The 24529-nt window shown below is 41.2% G+C and overlaps 1 protein-coding gene across 1 annotated transcript in view; it reads right to left on the bottom strand.

The window, feature by feature from the left end:
* The window catches only part of NID1 (nidogen 1), a 44591-nt gene extending 21472 nt beyond the window's left edge, over positions 1 to 23119 (bottom strand). Inside the window, exons 1-12 of the mRNA XM_075089441.1 lie at positions 22857 to 23119; positions 15267 to 15566; positions 13807 to 14036; positions 12734 to 13161; positions 11487 to 11636; positions 9907 to 10158; positions 8563 to 8763; positions 6346 to 6591; positions 5254 to 5397; positions 4047 to 4175; positions 1672 to 1815; positions 811 to 933 (exon numbers count right to left, since the gene is read on the bottom strand). Coding sequence (XP_074945542.1) covers positions 811 to 933; positions 1672 to 1815; positions 4047 to 4175; positions 5254 to 5397; positions 6346 to 6591; positions 8563 to 8763; positions 9907 to 10158; positions 11487 to 11636; positions 12734 to 13161; positions 13807 to 14036; positions 15267 to 15566; positions 22857 to 23084 — 2575 coding nt within the window. The 5' untranslated portion in view covers positions 23085 to 23119. The remainder of the gene's footprint in view (positions 1 to 810; positions 934 to 1671; positions 1816 to 4046; positions 4176 to 5253; positions 5398 to 6345; positions 6592 to 8562; positions 8764 to 9906; positions 10159 to 11486; positions 11637 to 12733; positions 13162 to 13806; positions 14037 to 15266; positions 15567 to 22856) is intronic.
* Between the last annotated feature and the right edge of the window lie 1410 nt (positions 23120 to 24529).

The raw sequence follows: 24529 nt of genomic DNA, 5'->3' as shown, positions 1-24529 counted from the left end.
CAGCAAGAATCTTAGAAGCAGGAGAATTGGGATTGAATATACTCAGAAGTTAGGCATTATTTCCTGGATGCAAGCATTCACCATTCTGCAAAGCCTTAGTGCTGTCCCTTTTGAATTAAAGTAACCATAACAATGCTACTTTGTGCTTCAGTGTTCCCTCCTTTCTTTTTTTAAGCATACCCTCTAGATCAGGAGTTTTATACTTCAAGGCCCAAACTACAATGCAAGAACAGTGTGGGAGGGTAAAGAACTTTCTGCTAAATAGAGAACAAGCTAGATAAATACAGAAACAACTACTGGTATTTAGAAACTGCAGTTAAGACTAACTGGACTCTTGCTGGCTATACGTGGCACATAGGCACCTAGATACCACTGAAGACAATAGTGCAGGTACTTTGGTCTCATCCTTCACTTCTCTCCTGTAATTGTTGCATTTCATTTACATCGCCAACAGTTTCAGATGTTTTATGATAAGTGACTACTGTGTATGCAAAACAAATCAATCTGTGGTCAAACCTTTACATAGGCAACTTCTAAAGATAGTATCAGATTGGGACTGAGAACTGCTGAGGACAGATCAGACAAAACATAAACCAGGACATTGAACAGGATATCATGGAAAAGTGATAATAGTCAAGATACAGATTTTGACACAAGCTGGTGAAGTTCAAACCTCGAAAGGCCTGAGAAAGAATAAAGACCCCAATAAGACAAGATCTAATTTGTTCCAGAGAGGAACCAAATTAACATATATCCTCCAATTTCCAAATTGTATTTCTGGTCCAACTTTCAAGAACTATGAAATTTTACCTCCTAACACACACCGGAAACCATCCCCACGATAACCTGCTTTACACTGGCAGCTGAAGGACCCAGGAGTGTTGTAGCAGAAAGCATCTGGATGACAGTGGCCCTGTTGACATTCATCCACATCTGTAAAAGAGAAGATCTATCTCAGGTAACTGTTCCTCCTGATGGACAAATTGGGGTGATGAATTAAGATGCAAACCTACCATATTACTTTCAGGCTCCTATTCTAGAATATCTGATTAGAATTATAGACCTTTGGAAGAATGTCTACACAGAAATACAAAGCAGGGAAGAAGAAAGAAAAAAGCATGCATGTATTTTAGGTTCTGGCTCTCAGCAAATCCCTGCACTCTGCTATTCTGATGGTAACTAGCATTGTTAATTCACACGGTATTTTAGAAATACATGCCCCTGTTTCTCAAGGAAAAACCACAGCCAGAGAAATAGGATTTGGCCAGCAAGGTTTCCAACATTAGCTAAAGCTGCTCCTCCACTGCACTTTAATTAACATGAAACAGAATATAACTCTCTTACATAGTCTGAGCATCATGTGTCACCAGCTTAGCAATATAAACCAATATAATGCAAACAGTTGCAGCAGGTGATGATCTGGCCTTCTAGCTGCAACCGCTGCAATTTTTGCATTTACCTCATATCTTGGACATTCCGTAGCTCAAATATTGAGGGAAGAATTCAAGAGTGAGGGGAGGAAAGGACAAAAGCTTAATGCAATGCCTGCCTGAGAGACTTAAACTATGAAATCTCCTACTTTAAATCACAAGTAAGGATGGGACATTGCAATGACCAGCTAAGTTGTGCAATAAAGAGTATAAAAACTGCAAAACAAATGGTGTTACCCACCCTCACAGGCACGCCCATCTCCTGAGAAGCCAGGGAGGCATGTGCAGATGTAGGCAGATCCTCCGGTGTACACACACTGAGCACGCTGAGGAATGTCACAATTGTGTGTGCCTGTCTGGCAATGGTTTACGACGTATTCAACAGCTGCAGGTTAGAGGTGCAAGAAAAGAGATTAAAATTTTAATTTTTGTCCACTCATAGTAAGTTTATAGGGAGAGAAGAACAGCTGTGAAAGCATACAGAACAGAAAGGGAACAAGGAAACAATTTTTTGTTTTGGGGGTTGGGATTTTTTTGCCAAGATCTCCCCTTTCACTAGTGTTAGGTCTTCTTATTAATGTTTTATAAGGAACAGATTGTCCTCAGCACCTCATAGATGTTTCTAGTATAGAAGAGGGCTGAAAGGCTGCCACAGTGACAGGTCCTAATATCCATTACAGTTTTGTTTATAAAAAGGAGTCCTGGATGAAGAAATGTAAGGCATCTCGCAGAGGTACCTCACATGTTAGCTAAGTGGCCAGCTCACCGCACTGGGAATTATTAGATATCCTGCTACACTAACCTCGCACTGACCCAGGGCTGTCATCACTTGGCAACAGATCGGAGCTGTGACTCACTCAATAGGAGACAAACACATTTGTCAACTATTGGAGAGATTTTTGACCAACAGTGGAAGCTGGGAATTGTCCTGCAGCTTTTCATAACTTTCTCATCGTTGACAGCAGGGACTCTGAAGGCATTGCACTGCTTTACACGCAAATTATTTCAGGTAGTCACTGGAGCCCTGCCTAAGCTTACCTGTTATGTCAGTGAAGAGAAAAGGAAATCATGGTATTTAAACTAGGAAGAGGCAAAATACTACAAAAAATTTGGACTCAGAAATACATGAGTTTGCAGTGTACACATCTAGGAACTGACTTCCAGCTGCTGTAGCAGAGAGTCCACTGAGGCTTTCTTTACACACTTCTTATGAGAAGTTGGCAGGGGACCAAGACGAGACTCTACAATGCTCCTTTCATCACAGTATACAGATGGAAACTACCACAGCATCGGCAGGGAAATAACAAAAATCTGCCATCAGAGCCCGATCTGAAAACAGTCGTTTTTCTCCATTTCTCTGGAGGAGATGACATCATTGTGAGAATCATTTATATCTGTTTTGTTTGACAAAGTTTTAGATTAAAAAATAATCTATTCAGAACTGCATTATAAATCCATAAGATTCTCAAAGGGAGTCCCAAGTCCTCCTGTTCCTCAGCCTACAAATAGGAGAACAGGATTTATTTACAACTCTCTTCTAAAGCTATCCGGTGAGTCACACAGCTGCCATGAAAAAGCTGCAGTTCCAGAAAAGCTGAGTCAAAGCTGGTATCCCAGAGCAAGCTGCAAAAGCACAAAGAGGGTAGCCGTTGCCCCTTTTGGGATTCAAGTTGTCTGTGGGTTATAAAACCCTCCCCTGTGGAAAGGGGAACAAAATTACCATGACATTTATTTCCAATCTGTTGGGAAACTAGAGTTCATCTTCCCTTTCCTCAGTCTTACAGATGCAAAGTTTGGTTTTGATTGAAGAAAGGGATCAAAGTTGTTCAAGCTGGGCAAGGAATTACTTAGCACTTGTTAGAAGTGTGACACATCGGCTGCATGGGAAAGTGGTAGAATGAAGCCAGTAAGGTCATGGCTGGAGGGAAGAATGTCTACTACTAAATTTGAAGTTTTAATGGTCCATTAAAAAAGCAGCCATATTTCCTCCAAATCTCAAAGATTTTAACAGTCAAATGATCTGTAGCTATAATTCCTTTTCAGCACGATTATCACTTCAGAATAAACCTGCAATAGGCAAGACTCACTGGTTTAGACCTGTGCATTGCCTGTCCAAGGGATGAATCTGTGACTAAAATCTAATCCATTAAATGTAATTCTGGATTAGATATAAGAAAGAAACAAACCCCAAAACTCCTAAAAGCCAAAGCGCACGACTACCGAAAATGCAGGAAAAGCCCTGCCTCACCCTGAAAGTAAGATGCTGTGAAATACCAACAAATTAATAACTGCACACTTTTATTTTTCTTCTTTTACAAATTTGAATTTTACTTACATGTGAAATCTACAGCTAAATAATGGTACAGGAAGGACAGAAGCATTCAGTAATCGCTTCCACTTTCTATTTGGAAACATTCTGAATGGCAGTTTTTATGAGATTAAAACAAAGTACTTCAGGCACCTACTTTGGTTACCTAATGGATTGTAATCACTAACTGCAGCATGAACTCACGTTAGAAGTCAGCACAGATCCTAGAAGCTCTGTTTTCTGTCTCAGTGAGATGAATCACAGCCTGAAAGCTGGTGGGCAGTGCTTTTAAGAAATATGAAACTCACCAACACAAGTTCGTCCATCTGCTGCGAATTGGTATCCTTCAACACACTCACAGCGGTAGGTTCCTGGCTGGTTATTGCAGTCTGCATTGCTGCCACAGAGAGCTGGTTGCTCTGAACATTCATCAACATCTAGATTACAAGGATTCCAGTTATTACAAAGATGCCTTTAATACAGATGCCAGAAAACCAGAAACTGTGCAACTGTTGAATAATAGCAGGCTTGCATATTTAAACCACATCTTGGCGAGGCCATACCTCTTAAGAGACATTAGTAACCTGAAAGTAGGTTTTTAGGTAACTATGTCCTCAGCTATCCTGCATCAAAAAAACCCAGAAGAGGTTCTATAATGGAGTAATAAAGGGAAAGGACAGGAAATCAGAGAGGAAGGAGGAGCCACTGAGGAAGAAAATGCAGCCTACAAGGTGATTGGAAGCAGTGATGACTACTGGGGGAGCATGAACTTTAAGAAAGACTTCCCCTCCCATTATCCATATACATGTCTAATCCACTGCTGCCCAACTCACAGCACCAGAGGACTGGGAGGGACAGTGTGATGATGATGTTCTCATTTGCAATTAAGGGTTGGAGTAGGGGGGAGGGTTGTGGCTTGGGTTTTTTATTAGAAAAAAAAACTCAGTTAACTAATAGGGATGATGCATATTTGATTAATACACACTTTCTCCTCCTGAAAACAAGTATTTTTGCTGTGATTTGATTATAAAACAAAACACATACATTAAGAATACAGAGCTGTACAGAGCTGGGAAATAAGTCTCCTTCAACAGGAAAGATTTTCAAAGCAGATCTTAAAAAAGATTTCGCTGCTCTGTATGCATGCTTATATGCCATTCCTCATCTCCTTCAAGAACTTTTAACCTAGTTGACTCATTTTAACCAGAACTTGCATTACAGTAAATTTCTCACAGCTGAGTTCCCACAGATTTTATGAAAATATGAACTGGGTAGGAAAGGTGCTTTGCAAGCTAGCAAAACATACCCAAGTTTGTCCCTTCAAGACAGTCAAACTTGCTTACTTTGATGTTTGAAATACGTCAGCCACCCCAGCATCCCTTTAGCTTATCTTTCCCCAAACCAGCTTCTCAGGACAGTTCATTTTGCTGGAACAGCTAGTCCTGAGAGTCAATAAATTCCAAGCAAAACAAATTCTACAATAGAGGTCATTTTGTAATGGAAGTTGTCTGATACCATAACAAACATTTCCATCTCCACGGAAGCCAATCGAACATTCGCAGAAGAAACGGTTTCCAGTTCCTGGACGACATATCGCATTAGTGTCACAGTTATGGGTACCAGTGTAGCAAGGATTCCGATTAATATCAGCAGAACCATCTGACAAGAGAGACCACATATAGCCATGATGACTCTATCCAAGTAATACCACTCAAATAAGGCCCAGAAGGAGGTTGCTTGTAGTGCATATGAAACAAGGAAAGAGAATACTTTTTGCACCAGGAAGAAGGGGACTTGCAGGTGATATGCAGGGCATGAATCTCAGACACAGCAATAGCACCTGTATTTCTTGTTATTGGTGCAAAGGACTGCCTAGTTAAAAAATAGAAAAGCCACAAAAACCTCTCTAAAGAGCAAAACTGACAAAGATAATGCATCTTCCAGCCACTGACACTAGACCTATGTGATTTTTAACAGCTTGGTCCGCTCATTTTTAGTTAGTAGAACTTCATCTTTGTAACAAATATAAGCGAGCACAGCCTTTTCTTGTAATCATCTGGGGTGCATTTTTAAATTGCTCTTTTGCTTTTTTTTTCCTGATTTTAGTGCAAACAGACAAACTTGGACAGCTCATCCAAAACAAAAATACACTTCATAGGCTGAATACCTTCCAACCATAAAATGCCATGTTTCAAGATAAATTATAGAAACTAGCTGTTTCAACAGCAAATCTTATTCCCCTCTTTTGCCCTTTGCTCTGACAATACAAAAAAAAATAATAGAGGAACTATAAATTAGGTAAAGATAAACTATACACTCCATGTATCTGAACAAGGTGGTATGTGGAGAGAGTATTTCAAGGAAATAGACACAAAGTCCACTGAATTTCAAGAGGAGATAATCACTTTAGTACTCTTCCCCAAGTGAAAACACAAGCTTTCAACAATCCCATTTCTCTTCTCAACTAATGGAACCGGACTTCTACTGACTAATGCAATGAATTAATATAATCATTAATTTAACCCAGCTAAGGCAGGCTAAAAATGTAGAAGCCTACTCTTAATTACTCACAAAAGAGAAAAAGAATGATTTCCAATTCATACATACCACTGATTGGGCCGATGGAATTACTCATCGCATATCGCAGAATCTGCTCATCTCGATTATACAGGACAAACACACTGTCCACTGTGAGCTGCTGAGTAGCAGAAGCAGCATGGTGAGAGTCATCATGAATGCATTCATCAAACGAGATGGTCTGTCGCCACTGATAGGCACCTGTGTATGTGGAAGCAACCCCATCCCTTTCTGGTTCTGTCACTGCGTATTCCCTGGTGGACGATGAAGTGATCACTGCAACACACAAACAAACACGCTGATCAGAACAGAGAGCAAAAATACTCTGCTAAACAGTATCTGTAGACCTGGGATACAGGCTGAATAGTGTAAATAGATATTTCAAAGGCAAGAAGCTATGAAACTGGATGTATTTCCATGCAAACAATAGGCACTTGACTAGGCTTACTCTGTTCTCAGATATCACAGCCTTAAGGAATGAGTCGTATAGTTTACCTTGACATATTTTAAAAATGTAACTTTACTTCATGGGTTACCAGGTAAAGGAAGGAAAATTCAACTCAGGAAACTCAGAGGTTTCTTTAGATGAATTTACACAATGCATCTATAAGCTAAGAAGAACAAGAGTCCACCTCGCCAGCACCAAACTACACCCGCTTTTAGTTCATTGTGGTCTATTGGCCCTGGATTTTGACAGTGTCCTGAAGAAGATGCATGTCTGAGAGCTTTTGTATGCTTCACAAGAATTTTCTATATTGCAGAAAAATTGTGACCAAAACTCTTCAAAGGAGATCTGGGCTTGAGAATCCTCCCACCAACAGAAAGGTCCTCAGAACTCCACACTTCTTCATGGGGACACCAAAACACACTTGTAGCAATCCACTTGCAAAAGTTGGCAAAAGCTGGACTTCTGCTAAATAATGGTCTATCAGATATGCCATAGGACAGCAGAAGAATAACTATTTGAGTACTGGTAAATCAAATCCAGCCTGAAGGATGCCTTCTTGCAGCCCCTGACTTCTCCTCCATGGGGACAGCATTTCTGCCAAGGCAGGTGTTCTACAGAGCACATGCTGCCCAAACAAATCCTCCAAAATTCTGAAGTTGTTCAGCACAAAGCAGAAGCTTCCTGCTGCTTCCAGCTCCTCCTCCTCACAGTCCGTAACAACAGGCAAAGCAGCAAGAGGGATTAATCACTGGCTACCAAAGCCAGACATTAAGGGATATAAGGCAGTGCTACTGCAACTACACCATTTTCGTCTATCTCTAGCAATTGCAGTGCACCCTTGGAACAAAGTGTACTCTCTCCAGTATTCATGTGCACCTGGGTGCACCACAGGCTGCTTCCTCTTTATTGCTTTTTGACAGCTGGGCTGGATAGTCAGCAGCAACGCTCCAACCTCACTTTGTTCTTGCTGTGTTGAAACACCCATAATTTTATCCAGGAAGAAGAAAGAAGAAGAAGGGAGATTACCCTGTAAATAGTGAAATGAAGAATGGCTCTTTTACCAAATCTCAGAGTCCGAGATAAGGAAGAGAGAAGAAAGAAGGAGAGAAGTACTGAAGAGACAACGAAGGAAACTGATAAGGGAATTAAGAGGCTTCTGATTTTCTGGCCAGTTGTTCAAACCCAGCTCAAATAATACTGACAAATGCTTGTTACTAACACAAGGCACAGCCATTGCAATGCAGTTTACATGACACATACTGGTAAATAACTAGTTTGCACAGTCTCATCAGACAAGACCAAAGCCCATTTAATGACATTACCACAAAAAGGTGTACACCAGTATAGCCCCTACTGAAGAGCTGTGGACCCTACAAAAAGCTTTGCAACTTTTACGACTGCCATCAGCAGTGTAAAAACAAGGCCAATGGAAAGGGAAATCGAGAGTATTTTGCAAACATCAGATCAGAGAATCATAGAATCATAGAATGTCCTGAGCTGGAAGGGACCCACAAGGATCATCAAGTCCAACCCCTGTCCCTGCACAGGACAACCCCAAACCTCAAACTCACCTTTTTTTTTTTTTTTCAATAAAAAGATTAGAAATATTTGCATTGTCCCACTTGCAATCCACCTTCTTTTGGGACCTGTTCCTAAGAAGCAAAAAGCAACTTTCTATAAATTGAAGGGTCCTAAGTACACTTGTTAAGAAGGGAGTAAAATAATGTTTTTCAGATTGTCTTACTCTCTGCTCTGAGAAATATGCACTTTCTTCCCGTTTCATTCCTAGGCAACCTTACCAGAACTAGAAGTGTGATACAGTTCAGTGTATGGTTCTATATGGACTGATGAGCCAGATGGGATCTCAGGTATTCTGCCCTCCATTTCTGTGCTGATGGTAAGGTGACCATGCTCATCAATTCCACTGAATTTCTGCTTTATAACCAGCTTCTCATTGTTGCCAAGGAAAGTTACTTCAGTTTGCCGTGTAAACTCTCCACCTAAAGAAACAGTATTAGTTAAAACCACTTAACAGAGGCTTCTGAATCCTTCTATTCAAAGTATTGCTTCTAGTAGATAAAATATAAATTACTATTTTCTGCAAACTTTGATGCAGCATAATTGCTAAAGTTTTGGGTTTCTACAGAAATATCATTCAGAGGTATACTGATAATATCGCTGGATACTGCAAGGAAACTATCTTTTCTTAAGTACTGAAGGCGCTAAATTGTAAATAAGCCTGAAGAAGCAGGTTTTTCTGAATTAAAAAAAAAAGTTACAACAAATAGTACCAGTTAACATGGCAAAGTCGTCATACATTTTAGAGAAAACCTCCATTAGGAATTCAATGAGTTAATAAAACAAACAAACAAAAAAATCCAGTATATCTGTTTTCAAATCAAAACCAAGTGAAATGTATCTCCAGTTGTAAATTCCAGAACAAACTTCAAACACACCAAATCCAAGAAAGCCCCAAAACAAAAAGTTATGTTCAACTAAGTTCATAGTACAGGGCTGTAAAGGATAAATTTTTAAAAAGAAACACATGTTCTCCTAGAACAGATTGGATCTACAGCTTGAATTCCTGTGCACCACCAACCAGATTCGGCCTCAGGCTCTCATGAAAAGCTGTAACTGTGAACTGGGGGTCCCCTCAAATAAGTTACCAGAATAATTTTACACCTCATGCAGGAATTGCTTCTGTTAATAATTTCAGACCTTCATGAGGTCAGATTTTCTTCTTTTTTTTTTTTTCCTCTCCATTGGTACAACAAGGCAACTAACATGTTAGACCTCTTGCAGCTGTAGGGACAGCTTTTTTCAGTAGCTCTGTACACTCTAGCACCAAAAATCAGATCCTTTTCAATAATTTCTTTCTTGCACAGGAATGGGCCAAGCCATCTTTCCTTCTAACAAGACTTACATGCTTGTGCATCGACGGTAAATTAAAAAGCCAAATACCTATACATTGTAAGCAGGAAAAATGGAAAAATTCGTGGGAAGTTTGATTACAAAGCAATCCATTTGCAGCTCAGAATAAACATGTTTTCATCCTACATTGCTTCTAAATGTACATTTCTTTTCTCCCAAGGCAGAGGAAAGCATAGCACAGTTTTTGAACATTATTTTAATTTAAAAGTTACCAGTAACACTGAATCCATTTTTATATCCTTGCTGTTCCACAGCAAACATCCATCCTATGATACCTCCAATAGAGGCAAGAGGCAGTAATGAATACCCCAAAGTCTCTGGGATTGTGCTGATAGCAGTGTAGGCACGCCCTTGGTTCATCACAACATAGGAGTGGAGATCAGTGTTCTCAAATATAACTGGAACAGGGTTATTGCCTACAAAGATTCTTCCTTTGACCTTCCCGTTGACTCTCTGAGGAGAACCTGGCAAATCAATATAATGCATCAGAACAAAATAACAGTTCTCAAATATTCTCCAAGGAATGTGTTCAGAGCAGCTCACTATGTTCAAAGATATTAGTGTTGAAATAAATGGCAAACAAATGCTCACAGAATTCAACAGACAGGAAATTGCCTACGAACAGTGTGTTAATTTGCTTAAGTACATATGTTTGTACGTAAGTGCATACATAAGTGCGTGTGTGTTGTCATTACACAGGTGACCAAGTAGCCAAAATCGCCTGAAGAGATGCGCTTTACCCCAATTTACAATTTTGTCTGCAAGGATAACTCCATAAACAGACTAAGCTGTTACAGTCTCATACTAAGTATGACTTAACATGCCACTCATGTTAAGTGGCATACAGAAACTTCTTTTGAAGATCACACTTCATATCAATACCTACTGAATGTAAATTTGTTCATTCCCTATTAGAAGGCTAACACCATTAGGTGGTAGAATAATTGACCTGTTATTCTAACCTATTCTATTTCTTCACTCCAAACTATTGACCATTTTAAGACTGTGTTTTACAGAAGTAGCTACTTTGGATTGCTGGTTTTCTTCTGTATATAATTTCCTACCTGCGAATTCAGACTCCATTATCATCAGATCTTTCTTTTCTTTCTCTGGAAAACTCAGTTTTATGAACTGAAAGCTAAGTAGTAGCTTTTGCTTTCCTGCCTCATAAAACACGAAGTCCGCAGTCAGCTATTTTAGTTGTTGAAATGCATCTATACTCTTGAGTCAAGTCACTATGAGGATTACAAGTGTATACATAAGAAATTCCTTTATGGATTTTACACAGGAACAAAGTTTAAATGGGCATCTAACAAAAATCTAGCAGATTAGCCCTTTAGTAAAGAAGCTTAAGAGTCAGACATAGAGGAGCCATACTCTTTACTTTGATGATCAAAGTTAATTTGTCCATTCCCTTTGAACTGTCCATTTCTAGAGTGGGGACCAAATCAGGTTATAACACGTTGGAACTTCATGACTAATTCTAGCAATAAACACTGAATGTTACGCTATCTATTAAATTATGTCAGTTATGTGTTTATTTTTCCTAGAAAGTCATGTTAGAATGCATAATGCATACAACTGACCACCTAAAATAATTTGCTTCATTCAAAACACCACGCCATTTCAGAAAGCACAGCTCACTTCTTAAAATACCTTTCAATACATCTCAGTGGTAAGTCTTTCAAGAAGTGTTTAACCACATGTCTTTTTTAGTATTGAAAGCAGGTTGCTTCATTCAAAAATGCTATGTGCAATTGCTGCATATGCACCTAATTTTCAAGAGAGTTACCTTCTGCTACACATTGTCTGCCATTTCCTTTGTAACCAGCAATACAACTGCAACAAAATCCATTGGGATAATCTTTGCAAATAGCATGAACAGAGCACTGGTGGCGGTTGTTAGCACAGGTCTGTTGGACATCTGTGTGGTAGCGAAACACTGTAGAAAATAAGACAAAGACACTTCTTGTAATTACTATAATATTCACGTATCCCTGGTTTAGCTTTAAAACATCTCTAGACTAACTTGATTAGTTTCTTTCATTTTCTTTTTAAGGAAAACAAAAAACTGGAATTCATTTTTGCTAAACTTGCAATATGCAAGTGACAGTCCACTATTTTGCAGGAAACATCAGGGCTTCAGATGTTAGAAAACTGTAGAAATCTGTCAGAAAGCATATCTATATTAATACAGATCAGTTAAACTGTCTTGGTGAAACTCAATACACAATAATTTTACCCTCTCCTTGTTTCCACACTAAAGTAAAAAGGACCCTTTCCAACCTCAGAACAAAACACTTCGGTATGGTACCCAGGACCATGCACCAACCGATGCACCCTGTAATCCTAATTGGTTTATGCTGTTATTTCATGGAGATACCAATTCTCACATCTGCTCAAGAAACAATTGACATCTGGGTAGTCAGTCACACTGTTCTGAATTTTCTACAAACACTTGCTCAGAAGTTAGAATTGCTAATCCCACCCTTGTAAAACTTAAGGTCATGAAACCCTAGCCAACATTTTTTACAACAGTTACTATTACCAACCTTTGTTAAATCACCTGTATTCAGTAACACATCTATGAAAGGAAATAAACTAGGTTTCAGCAGAACTGATCATAAAATCCTTACCAGGAAAAGCCACTTAATGCAGCTATTAAACTTAAGATCATACCTTTAACAACAGTCCCGGGCAAAAGAAAGGGGGCAATCAGTTGCCCCTAAGGATGCATCAGCATTCCTACAGGAATTTTTCCTTGGGAAAGATTCAGGTTCCACAGACACAGTGTAAATGTGCTCTCCTGTGAGCCTGAAAGGAGCACTAGTTTTCTAGACTGGCGAGACATGAATCTGAGGTGACATCCAAGTTAACTACCTCAATGAATAACACGAACTTACTAAATGTGTCCAGATTTTCAGATACAAAGTAGTGAGAAGGAAACAGATTATTCCGTCAGTAGTTCATTTGTTGCACACCTCTGTTTTTTCCAGCCTATGGGTTTTAGAAGTACCCAAGCTGCATGAAAGACCTTACCTACACCAGCTTCATCAAATTCTTCCACATCTATGACTTGGGGTTGCTGTGGGGGGAACTGCTGGACCTGGAACTGGCGGGGTGGAGCTTTTGCTGTTGGGAAATCTTGATGACTGTAAAAAGACTCAGTTGAAGGTGTTTCAGTTACGTCTTGGTATGAAGTCAGAAAGTCTTCTGCAGCTAGCTGAGGAACACTATATGTAACGTGGTGCTGATCCTCTTCTGTGCTGTCTGTACTACTGGTGACATACTGCTGTCTTATTTCAGTGGAGCCATAGTCTGACATAAATGGTTTTGAAGTAATCTCCTGGTCTTGTTCATTGGACTCAAGGATCTTCAAAATGTTGCTGATCTTGGCAGGTACAATACTGTCAGATGAGCTACCAATCTCGAACACCCAGACACCTTGTTTCCCAGCATTGCTGCTTCTATCAAAGAGAAGCATATGCCAAATCAAAATGATCAAGCACAAGTTGTGTGGTATTTCCAGACTACACAAAATGTTATCCCTTACTGAGAAATACGAGGACAAAACTGTCGCATTATCTCACCTACATACTTATCTACAAGTACATTTTATTCAGCTGTAAAACACCCCTGACAGTTTGGATAGCATTTTTTTCTCCACACCCAGAGCTCTCTTCTTGAGATTTTGTAGCCTTCTTGTCTCCAAAGTGATGGGACCAGAAGGATATATTTGGGCCATGAAGAACTTCTTAACACTTACTAGAACCTTCTAACTCATTCCATTTCCTTCTTGCTCACTTTTTCTTTCAGAAAAAGACTGCCCAGGATAGACTATAAAGAGTTAAGTCTTAAATGGTCCTATTTTTAGAAGGGCTAAGTATATAGCAGCTCCTACCAGTGACAATGGAACTATGGCCTTTTGACAAATTAGACCAAAGTCCTTGTATTCCTCAAATGGGTGGATATTTATCTGTGAGAGACTTTGCGATTTCCTGTGTAATGGCTAATGGGGTCTTATTACTTATCATTGACTCATGCTACAATTAAGAAAAACAGGGAATTCCTTGATGTTTTCTTGATGAGTTTAAACAAACAAAAAAGCATACTTGCGCAGGTTTCTAATGCTGTCTTCATCATTAGCAATGACATTGTAGGATCCTGGCTTCTCCCAAAAGTAGTAGTTTGTAGAGGCTTGACTAAAGCCAACCATAGCAGGAATCTTTCCATCGTTATTCTTGGAGTATGTACTATAGAACTGCAAACTATCTTCTGGATAAAGGAAAATAGCATAGGAACTGGAGTCAGAAGAGGCTAAAACAGCCTGGAATGTGTTTCTCTGTGGAAAAAATTTAACATCCACTTACTCATGGAAAAATAATCAAGATAGACAACAGACTAACATTTTTTTAAAAACACAAAGTCAAAATCAGAATTTCCATCAAACATAACATATCGTGTAGTTCCTAGGAAAAATCAGTGTTACTCAAGCTTATATTTTGCTAAGGCAGTTTTAGCTTTAGCATGCATAAGCACTAAAAAGAAAGCATTATCAAAGGTAAGTTCATCTGTTAGTAAATAGCCACACAGGCTGCGTAAAACATAACAGTTCTAAGTTCTGTAACATGCAGAGTGTGATATATCTTCTCCTTAAAATAAAAAGACTGATGTGCTAGACTAAATAGAAAAATTCTGTAAACAGAATATTTAAAGAAGAGTTCAAGTTTCATGTTGCTGCAAGTGTCTTTTCCTGTAGGACCACTCCTACATACTGTAGGAACCATCAAGACAGTACCTCAGACATCAGCTATTTGTTGCTATCAGGCTGCAGAATCATTACTGTCAACACAATGGTTGTCTCAAGTTAGGCACAAGAAATTAATCTTTGACAAAATAAAATTTGATAAGTTGTGGCAATGTTCTCATCTTTATACATCATGACCAGGCTTATCAGCTGGGATAATTATGGTGCATAAAGTTAGGTATCTTTGCAGGACAGCACCTAACATGGTTTAAAAAGGGAAAACGGTTTGCAAGTAATAAAAAAATAACCTCTAACTGCTTCTTCATTCAATACTAGCTACAAAGCATGATCTTTTTGTGAATGCAGTGTCACCTGTCCAAACGTGATTCACAGTCTGAAGTTCCTATTAGTCCATATACCTACCAGATTTAGATAGTTTGATGTCAAAATTACTTAAGAGTATGTTGAAAAATGCAAGGCAACTGGATCATATTGCACAGATGGAGGGTAGGATATCCTACTGTTTCAGTTATTAAAACATCACACTTAACATTCAAAGTAAAAGTTGTCAGGGAATACAAAGAAATCAGCTATGTAGATTCAAGCATTTTCTTTTGAATGAATAAAATACTGCAAAATAAAAATAAAGTAAAAAATCTGGAAACTCCTATCTTGCTACAGCCTTTTCAACAACAAAATACATTCTTAACTGTACAGTATTCATTTAAACACAAGGGAATTCAAGCCTTCAAAACAACAGGTTACAGTGTTACACTTCAGCTGAACATTTGTTCAACATGTCCTAAAGCTCTGATTAACATTCACCTTTTCTTCCAAAGCATGATCTTCTCCCGGTGTCTGGTAAGGAGCCACGAGCTTCCAGGTAACAATGACAACACTGCTGGGATCAAAAGTAGTCTCAGGGAAACCTCTTTTGATATAGTCTGATGCAAGTTGCAAGACATCTGAGGATGAATCTTCTCTATAATACACATTTCCACGTCCACCTGTTGTGTCCAGGTCTGCCATAAAAGGAGCAATAGCTCCAAAACTGACTGGGAATTGACCAAGATACTTTTCTTCACTTGAAGGTTCATTCACTGCAATAATCCCATTAGTGGCAACCTAATAAAAAGGTGGAAATTATAAGATAGATTCTGTTCATGTGGCTGACTCCCACACCTATGTGCTCTAGATCAAAATATTTCCATTGCATTTCCAAAAGAAACTGAGTAAATAGTCAGTCTTGTAATTGTAAAGTAACTGATTTTTTTCAAGTTTGTTTTGTATCCCATGTCAGGAGTCCTGGGACTTCAGTTGCCCAAAACCAGAAGTCTACTTCATGGATAGACCAACCTTTTCTCTCTAGATAAGGATTTTGGCTATTTATATTTCAGACACTTGGGACCTCTTCTAACAAAGATATACATAACCACCACATTTCACAAGCCTCCAAGGCTTTATCAGACCAAGATCCAGCACAACCCCTCTATGAGTCTGTCAAGAATTGTGCATGGACCCTCCCAGATGACCAAAAGCTCTTCTCACTTTTAGCTGTTACTGAAACTGAAGGGCAGGTTTACAACAGCATGGCTGGGTATGGTAAGGATGAAGCAAGTATTTGAAAGAGTTACTTTTTCAGTTAACCAGTGAGCTAGATTCTTACCTGGTGTAAAGCAGAGTGTACTACAGAGAAGCTGTATCAAAGTCATAACATACCCCCTGGGAATGTGGACTTCTACCATCAAGGCCGAGGAAGATGCTTAATCTGGACAGCCTAGAAAGCTGCCCATTCCTAATAGTCTGCTGTTGATGGGGGGGGGGCTAGTTGGCCACAGAAAGGAGAAACTGAACAGCTCTGCCTTGTCCCACACACACATGTAAGTCATGACGCAACAGGCTATGGCATTCCCATGAAAAGATGGTTAGGGAGTCAGGATGCACGTGGGTCAGTTGAGGTTTCCTTGCTGCTACAGGTCTACCTCAGAAATTAATAGAACTGATCAAAGAAGTAATGTACACATAGATTCCCACCCAAAAAACTGCTCCATGCTTTAATATTGTAATAGCTTGGGTGAAAGTTTTCTTGGAAGATGTACAGATTTCTCTTTGCCTAGCCAGGACTGATGTAATCTTCACTTCACTTCACTACAACCATCCTCCTAGGAACTTCTCTGCTACTGTGCAAGGTTGACTGCAACAGCTGATGTTTACTCTTAAGATATGATGTGAGCACAGCTCCTATACCAACAGCTATAGAGGCTAGAGGACAGAATTTCTATAGCAGATACAGGCCATCCGGTAAATTCCCTTACAGCTGAGTCCCCTGACACAGTCCTATGGAAAAATTGCTCTATTACTTGGGGGGAAGAAAAAAGGTGTTAACATATATAACTGAAACTCTTAGTCTGAAAATGCATTGGGCTCAGTGAGATTTAACTGGTCAGTGAGATGATGACTCACAGACAACCACCTCTGACTAAAAATTAAATACATACATACAGGTAGATGTTAGAGCATGTCCAAGCATGACAGCCAAACTCCCTTGGCAAACCAGGGCTGACTCACACACACAGCAGACACAAGCAAGACTACAGGTGTCAGGCCTTGAGGCAGCGCATAAACTGCTCACACACAGTTTTTTTGTCCCGTGCCCTTCTTCCAGATGTGTACAGCACTGTATGAATCAGACACATACAAATGTATTCCCAAGTCTTTGACTATCTGATAACAGGATGCATCGGACTACCTGCAGGCAGCCAGGCTCTTGCCACTCTAGAGCCAGTGCCACACATGCAGGTAACTCAGGAAGGGACAGAGGTCCCAAAACTGGCACTACAAGCCATGAAACTAAAACTACAGTCTCCCACAGATTTATCTACTCACAGGGATTCTTGTGAGTCCAAGAAGAACAACCTGCTGCTGGATCTTTTCACATGGTCAAGAGGTTCACAACATCACACAACCTTTATGAATGCTTGAAAGAGGGTCAGAATGGCCACCATGACTCAGACCACAAGGCCATCCAGCCCAGTTGCCTCTCCCCAGCCATACCTGGGAGCTTACAGATTCAGCAGAACAAGAGAAGGACATGTACGTACTCCTCCAGCCAGCCTATGACCACATTCAGCTCAAGGGATTCCCTGTGGTTTGACTGTTTATTCATTCTCAGTGGATCTCCTTCGTGTATTCGTTAAGCCTTCCCTTCAACACATATAAACTTTATACATCCACAAAATCCCTTAAAATGGAAATCCACAGCTCTGTGACTCATACCATGAGATCTCTCATACTTTTCTTTGCTTTCAGTCTGGCTCCCAGCTTCACCTGATAGCCCTTAGTTTTTGTATTGGGACATACAGTCAAATCCTGCCCAGTCTCTCCCACTATGTTATTTCTTCTCCAGAATGAAGACCCCCAGCCTATTCACACACTCTCTGTATAAGAGCTGTTCCCTTTCTCTGATCAGTCTCATTGTCTCCAAATTTTTCTTTCCCTTTTCTACTATATACATTTGGAAACAAGGAGTCCAGTACTACATATATTCTTTAAGACACAGAGAAATTGTGGGCTGTGTAAGGCTGTCAGGGATGTTGGCTACATATGTCTTGGCAACATCCTTTAAAGTCTGGACCACCATTACTACCACTACCTATAGCGAATCAGAAAAACTGTAGTACGGGAACTCCTGCTACAAATCACCCCTTCATATACAGTACACACCTATACCTTGAACCCTCCTTTGGCTACCCAGGGAGTCAGAGCATGCTTCCCTGCCACAGGATAGTGGTCAGTCAGCTTGGTATATAACTGGATAATGGTTAGCATGAACCATTAGGTAAACTTAGCAAAGAGTTCACACAGTATACCAGAATTTACTTTAAAAACGGGGTAACCCATGCTGTCTTTTTAGTTCTGTATTCCTAAAATTCATACTTCACCTTAGGATCTGTGGCCACTGTTAAGTCACAAACGATTAGAGGAAAAATTATCACAATATTCAGCTTCTCCTCCCCCTTTCTAACATGACCTATATTCCCATCATGCTTGTACAGATTATATACCACTTATCTATTTTAGATATACTGTTCATGCATAAAGCCAAATTCCTGGTTTTCACATGATCTTAACTTCTTTAGTATTTTTCACTGTAGCAGCTAATGAAATTATACATCTACAGACAATACAGTCAGCATATGTCAAACCATTTCTGAAGGAAATTCTGGTGTACTCTGTGAACTATTTTCAGGCAGACATGCAACAGAGATCTAGTCCAGAAAAGTTCCCAGAAATTCTATAACATCTGTACACTAGAAAAAATGCCTCCTATCCCTGTAAAGCAAAGCTAAAACTTACCCTAAAAATGAAAAGCCACCAATTATACTATACAACTGGATCACTGCAGGGAAGATGGTGGGCATTAAGACTTTTTAACAAAGAGGTGCACTCCACCTTTAAAGTAATACATTTAGAGTAAATTAAAAGGTTTTTTCCTTCCTTCTCCTTGCTTACACTTTTTGTACATAACCACCCCTACTCCCCCTCTAAATCCTCTTGTGAGAGATGACTGGTGTTTGAAGTATTTTAAACAAATTCCATGCTCTTCATCAGATTTGGTGTGTGCAGACATTGCGGCTGCATGGTGCCCCATTTACGGCAGAGATTAAAATAACATTAAGAGAAAATACAAGCAGGACTAGTTAACACTACAGAACAAAGTGGAGATCAGAAGAAATGACCTAACATTTGGCCTTCCGCTTTTCATCTGTCAGGGGGGATGCTTCTGACTATTCGCTTCCTATCTTGCAAAAATTTAATTGCAACAAGTAATTTTATGAAGGGGGTGCAAAAATGCCAACCTCATTTTCATCTGTTTGCAGTTAGTAAATGAGACAGTTCAGTTTTAAATTTTAACGGAATGCTTGGTTACAAGTACTCTATCACCCAGACAACATTTGCATGCCATTAAATGAAAATAAATACACAGACTGCTCACTTTGTGAAGAGATTTTTAGTGTTAAAAAAGAACATTCATCATTACTGAGAAAATGTCTTTAGTTTATCAATTTAATAATACATTTATATTGACAAAGATGGTGAAGAGTATGATTTAACTCTACCCTGTTCCTTTTAAGGTCACACAGAGAGGTTAAAGTGTGAGCCCCAAAATACAAAGAAGTAATTCAGGGTAAATACTGGGTTTCATTAAAGTATCATTCCTGTCAAAAGGGAAAGGAGTGGGAAAAAAAAAGGCCTCAGGTGGGCGTTGTCTAAAGACAGACCAGCTGGACTGTACATCTTTCCTTTTAGGGTATAATACTATTTAACTTGATAGGAACTAACACAGATATATTTTTAGCATGTTAAACTTCTGAATTACACACATAGTTAACATACATTCGTAGTTTGAAGCAGAACAAATCACACACACTCTATTATAGGTCCGCCCTGAAAAACCAAATGAGAAGAAGGAAGTATAAAGTAACAAAGTACTTCTGTTGAAAGAAAAAGTGTATCCGTGTGTGTATAACAAAAATTAAAGTTTCAAACAAATGAGGTATTTTCTCTTTCAAGTTACTAGCATTTTGAGGACTTGAATATTTGTGTAAGACAGTTTAGAAAAAAATACTTTATTTGTATAATGTAGTGCCAGTTGACTTAAAGCAGCAAAATTTTCTAATATAAACATGACCAACTATTAATTTAGGAAGTTAATAAAAGTAATGGTTAAGAAATTGATCCATGCTTGCCTAAAAAGACTCTTGAGTCTTCCCCTAAAGAAGTAATTCCTAATCCTTTAGCTTTTCCACATCAGTGAGCCCTAGTGTAAACTGAAGAAGTCTTATTAAAAGTGTGCTATTAAAATGAATAGATCAGTATGGGTTAGTGATAGGATTTGATGTTATAAACATTGCATAGGAGATCACCATATTGAAGATTACAGTATGCAAAAGTCTGTTTCTACTTATAGTAAATAAAAGTTCTCTCTTCTGTCTATGAAAAGAAAAAAAGTTCTGCTGCCAGGGATTTTATGACAAGCTGATACTAAACAATTGTTCCTCAGAACTCCTTGCTGTTTTATTCATGTGCAGAGCTAAGTCAAACAACTCAGCTTCTCAACTGTTGGAAAAAATAGAGAACCCACATAAGTTTTCAACTGATTGAAGGCAAAACTTGCAAAAATCAAGCAACTCAAAAATGGAGATAAGGTTATCACATCATCCTGATGAACTGTACGGAAAGATGTATTTCATCACAACTCAAAATCTGATCCAGGAATTCCTGTAAGTATTACGATGTATTTCTGCCTATACCACATGATATCAGCTTGATAATATTTACTATCAACTGGCAATGCTTTGATAAATTCTGCTTACTGAATAACATCATAGAACTTAATAAATACTCACTGCCTATATACAATGATACTGCATATTGTGAAGGTGAATTTAAGACTGCTCTATACCTTTCCTCAACAAGTATACTTCTTTCCCTACTCCCACAGTTTGTGCTGTGCTTCTCTTTTGCAATACTTTTGACAGATTAAATGCAAGTTAAAAGCCTCTGCATATTAATTAGACTGATACTGAAATACCGTTCATTATCAGACTTTGCCTACATTAAAATCATCCATCCTTAGTACTGAGTAATCATGCTGCAAGAGCTCTAAAAGGGATCCTGGAATAGACTTTATCCGGATATTCTTAGGGACAAAAACTAACTAGAACCTTTCCTGTTTTACAGCATGGGCAAGTAACAAGACCATTAAACTAAAGAAATCTAGTGTTCTTAACAAATTTACTGCTCTTTGAAAACACTCTCCCCTTTCTGTCACTTATCTGACACGTTACTTGTTATCTTTGCTTCTCAGTGACTGGATACACAGCCCACTATCTTTCAAGAATACATCTGTGCTTAAAAAAAAAGTGTATTTTTTACTTGGGTTGGCTAACCAGTGCCCAAACACAGTATGGAAGACAAGACAATGAACTAAGGGTCAAACTAAAGTCTGAACTCCACTTAATATTTGTGAATTACTTCGTCTTTACTGCCAGCCTCAGTTAAAAACACTCATTTTCCATGCAGGCATAACTTGAATCCCTCAAAATTTTGGACTTCAGGTGTGATTTCAGGATTTATCTATGTAAGGGCAATGTGGAAACCAACTGAAGTGGCAGCACTAGTATAATTCAGTGTATTGCAAGCACGTTAAATCTTCAGTGATTACCCATAAAACAGACTCAATACATGGGAACTACATCAGATTTTGAATGACTGTGGCCACACGGAGGTCCAGTTTCCCCAAGTGTCTCCATGTAGAATAGTCCCCAAAGTTGCATTCTAGATCCATGGTGCTAAAGCACACTGGTTTATCTGGACAGGGAGGTGGGTGTTAACTTGATCAGATTAATGCACTAAACACACTGGGTCTTCCCAATACTACCTTTCTAAATATGCTAGTTAGCATCTTCAGCTGCCAGCCTAGATGAGGCTTCAGGGGAAAAGAGGCAACGATAAAACACGCAGTGCTCTTGCAGCATTCTGAAGACATGCTGCCATTTTTAACATTTTTTTTCCGGCTATTTTTGAGCCGCTCTGCTCCAGACAATCTGTTTTCAATCCCACCTCCATACACCAAACGTATTCCACTAGCTGTAAACATGCACACACAACTCTGGGACGCCGATTCTGCTATGAGGCACACACACGTGGCTGAGGTCTGCCTGCAGCCCAAAGCCTGCCATTACTTTGGGTGTGTATTTCCCAAGAGAAACTCTCTACCCAAGAGAAAGAGTTTCTCTTCCCAAGAGAAACTCTCTACCTAAGAGACCCTTGAGCAATGAACATCTGAGAATGCCCAAGACATTAAGGTGCAGGACAGCACTCTTCAGTGCCAAGAGGTGCAAGTCTGGCACAAGTCAGGCTGCTGGCTAGACACTCCTAGTTTCAGTTCTGTGACTTTGGCATACTGAAGCACACAAAAACATAGACCATGACAAGGATGGACATACACCCTATGCAGGAGCAGAGAAAACGCCTGGGGATGGATGGTGTTCACTCTGGATAACCGATTACGTCCTCTTTACCCTCCTGCTGGCTGTTGCATTGCCTCCACAGACTGTGTGCATCGCAAGGAATCAGCAACAAGGAAGCAGCACCAGCGAGAAGGGAATTAACACGGCCTGATACCTGACGGAACTCGACTGGCACATTTCAGCTCCTCGGACCGACCTCTGACCACGGCGCTCACACAACGCCGTGAAGCCCAGCAAGGGAAACGCCAGCCGAGGCACCATCCCAAAGCCAGGCAGCGCGGCGGCAAGGGGCGACAGGCCCCGCGGGGAGCCCCCGGCAGCCCTTCCGACCCCCGGGCAGCCGGAGGGGGACCCGGCGCCCCCCCGGCCCCGCACTCACGTAGAGGGATCGGACGGCGGCGCCGTAGAAGCGCAGCGCCGTGCTCAGCTCCAGCGCCGCCGAGCGCGCATCGTCCCCGGGCTCCAGCGCCGCGTCGCCGCGCCCCTCGCCGTACGGCAGCAGCAGCCGCTCGGCCGGCGGCAGCCCCAGGGCCGGCGGCAGCCCCAGGGCCAGGGCCAGGGCCAGGGCCAGCAGCTGCCAGGGCCGGCAGCTCGGCGCGGCGCCCATCCCGACGGCTCCCGGCGCGGCCCCGCCGCCCCGCCGATATAAGCTGAGCCGGGCCGGCGGGCGGGGCTGCGGCGGGCAGTGGCTGGGCGGGGGGCGAGGGGGCGGGATCCCACCATGTCGCCTGTGGGGTGAGGAACTCGGGAAGCTGGACGGGTGCGGGGTGGTACGCGTCCAGTGGATGCTTTCAAAGCTATGCCTCTCCGCTGGGGCTCCCGCCTTGGCTTGGGAAAGGCGGGCTCCGAGTTATTCCAGCAGCCGCAGTACCTTCCACCAGCGTGCCCAGCGGCTAACGCCCTGCAACAGAGGCCCAAAATCAACGTGAAACACAAATATGAATCCCTGTACATCATTTTGACACCAGGTGCTTACTACCGGGTGTGGGGGGGGGAGGGAATCACAGAATGGTAGAGGTTGGAAGAGACCTCTGGAGATCGTCTTGTCCAACCCCCCTGCTTGAGCAGGCACACCCAGAGCAGGGGGCACAGGAACATGTCCGGGGGGGTTTGAATGTCTCCAGGGAAAGACTCCACAGCCTCCCTGGGCAGCCTGTGCCCCTGCTCTGGCGCCCACACAGGAAAGGGTTTTTTTCTCATATTGAGGTGGAACTTCGTGTGTTCCAACTTGTGCCCGTTGCCCCTGTCCTGTCACTGGGCACTATTGAAAAGAGCCTAGTCCCATCATCCTGACACCCTCCCTTTAGATATTTATAGGTATTGATGAGATCCCCCCTCAGTCTTCTCTTCTCCAGGCTGAACAAACCCAAGTCTCTCAGTCTTTCCTCATATGGGAGATGCTCCAGTCCCCTGATCATCCTGGTAGCTCTCTGCTGGGCTTGCTCAAGCAGTTCCATGTCCTTCTTACAGTGGGGGGCCCAAAACTGGACACAGCACTCCAAATGTGGTCTCACTAGGGCAGAGTAGAGGGGGAGGATAACATCCCTCGCCCTGCTGGCCACACTCCTTTTAATGCAGCCCAGGATACCCTTGGCCTTCTTGGCCACAAGGGCACAGTGCTGGCTCATGGTCACCTTGTTGTCCACCAGCACTCCCAGGTCCTTCTCAACAGAGCCGCTTCCCAGTAGTTCAGCCCCCGGCCTGTACTGGCGCATGGGGTTGTTCCTCCCCAGGGGCAGGACCTTGCACTTGCTCTTGTTGAATTCCATGAGGTTCCCCTGGGCCCAGCTCTCCAGCCTGTCCAGGTCTCGCTGGATGCCAGCAGAGCCTTCTGGTGTATCAGCCACTCCTCCCAGCTTGGTATCATCACCTTGCTGAGGTTACACTCTATCCCATCATTCAGGTCATTGATGAACATGTTGGACAGGACTGGACCCAGCACAGACCCCTGGGGAACACCGCTAGTGACAGGCCTCCATCCAGACTCTGCTCCGTTGTTCATGGCCCTCTGGGTTCTGTTGTTGAGCCAGTTCTCTATCCGCTCATCCAACC

The sequence above is a fragment of the Phalacrocorax aristotelis genome, chromosome 3 (assembly GCF_949628215.1).
Source record: "Phalacrocorax aristotelis chromosome 3, bGulAri2.1, whole genome shotgun sequence".
Lineage (NCBI taxonomy): Eukaryota > Metazoa > Chordata > Aves > Suliformes > Phalacrocoracidae > Phalacrocorax > Phalacrocorax aristotelis.
This window is presented reverse-complemented; position numbering and strand designations above follow the sequence as displayed.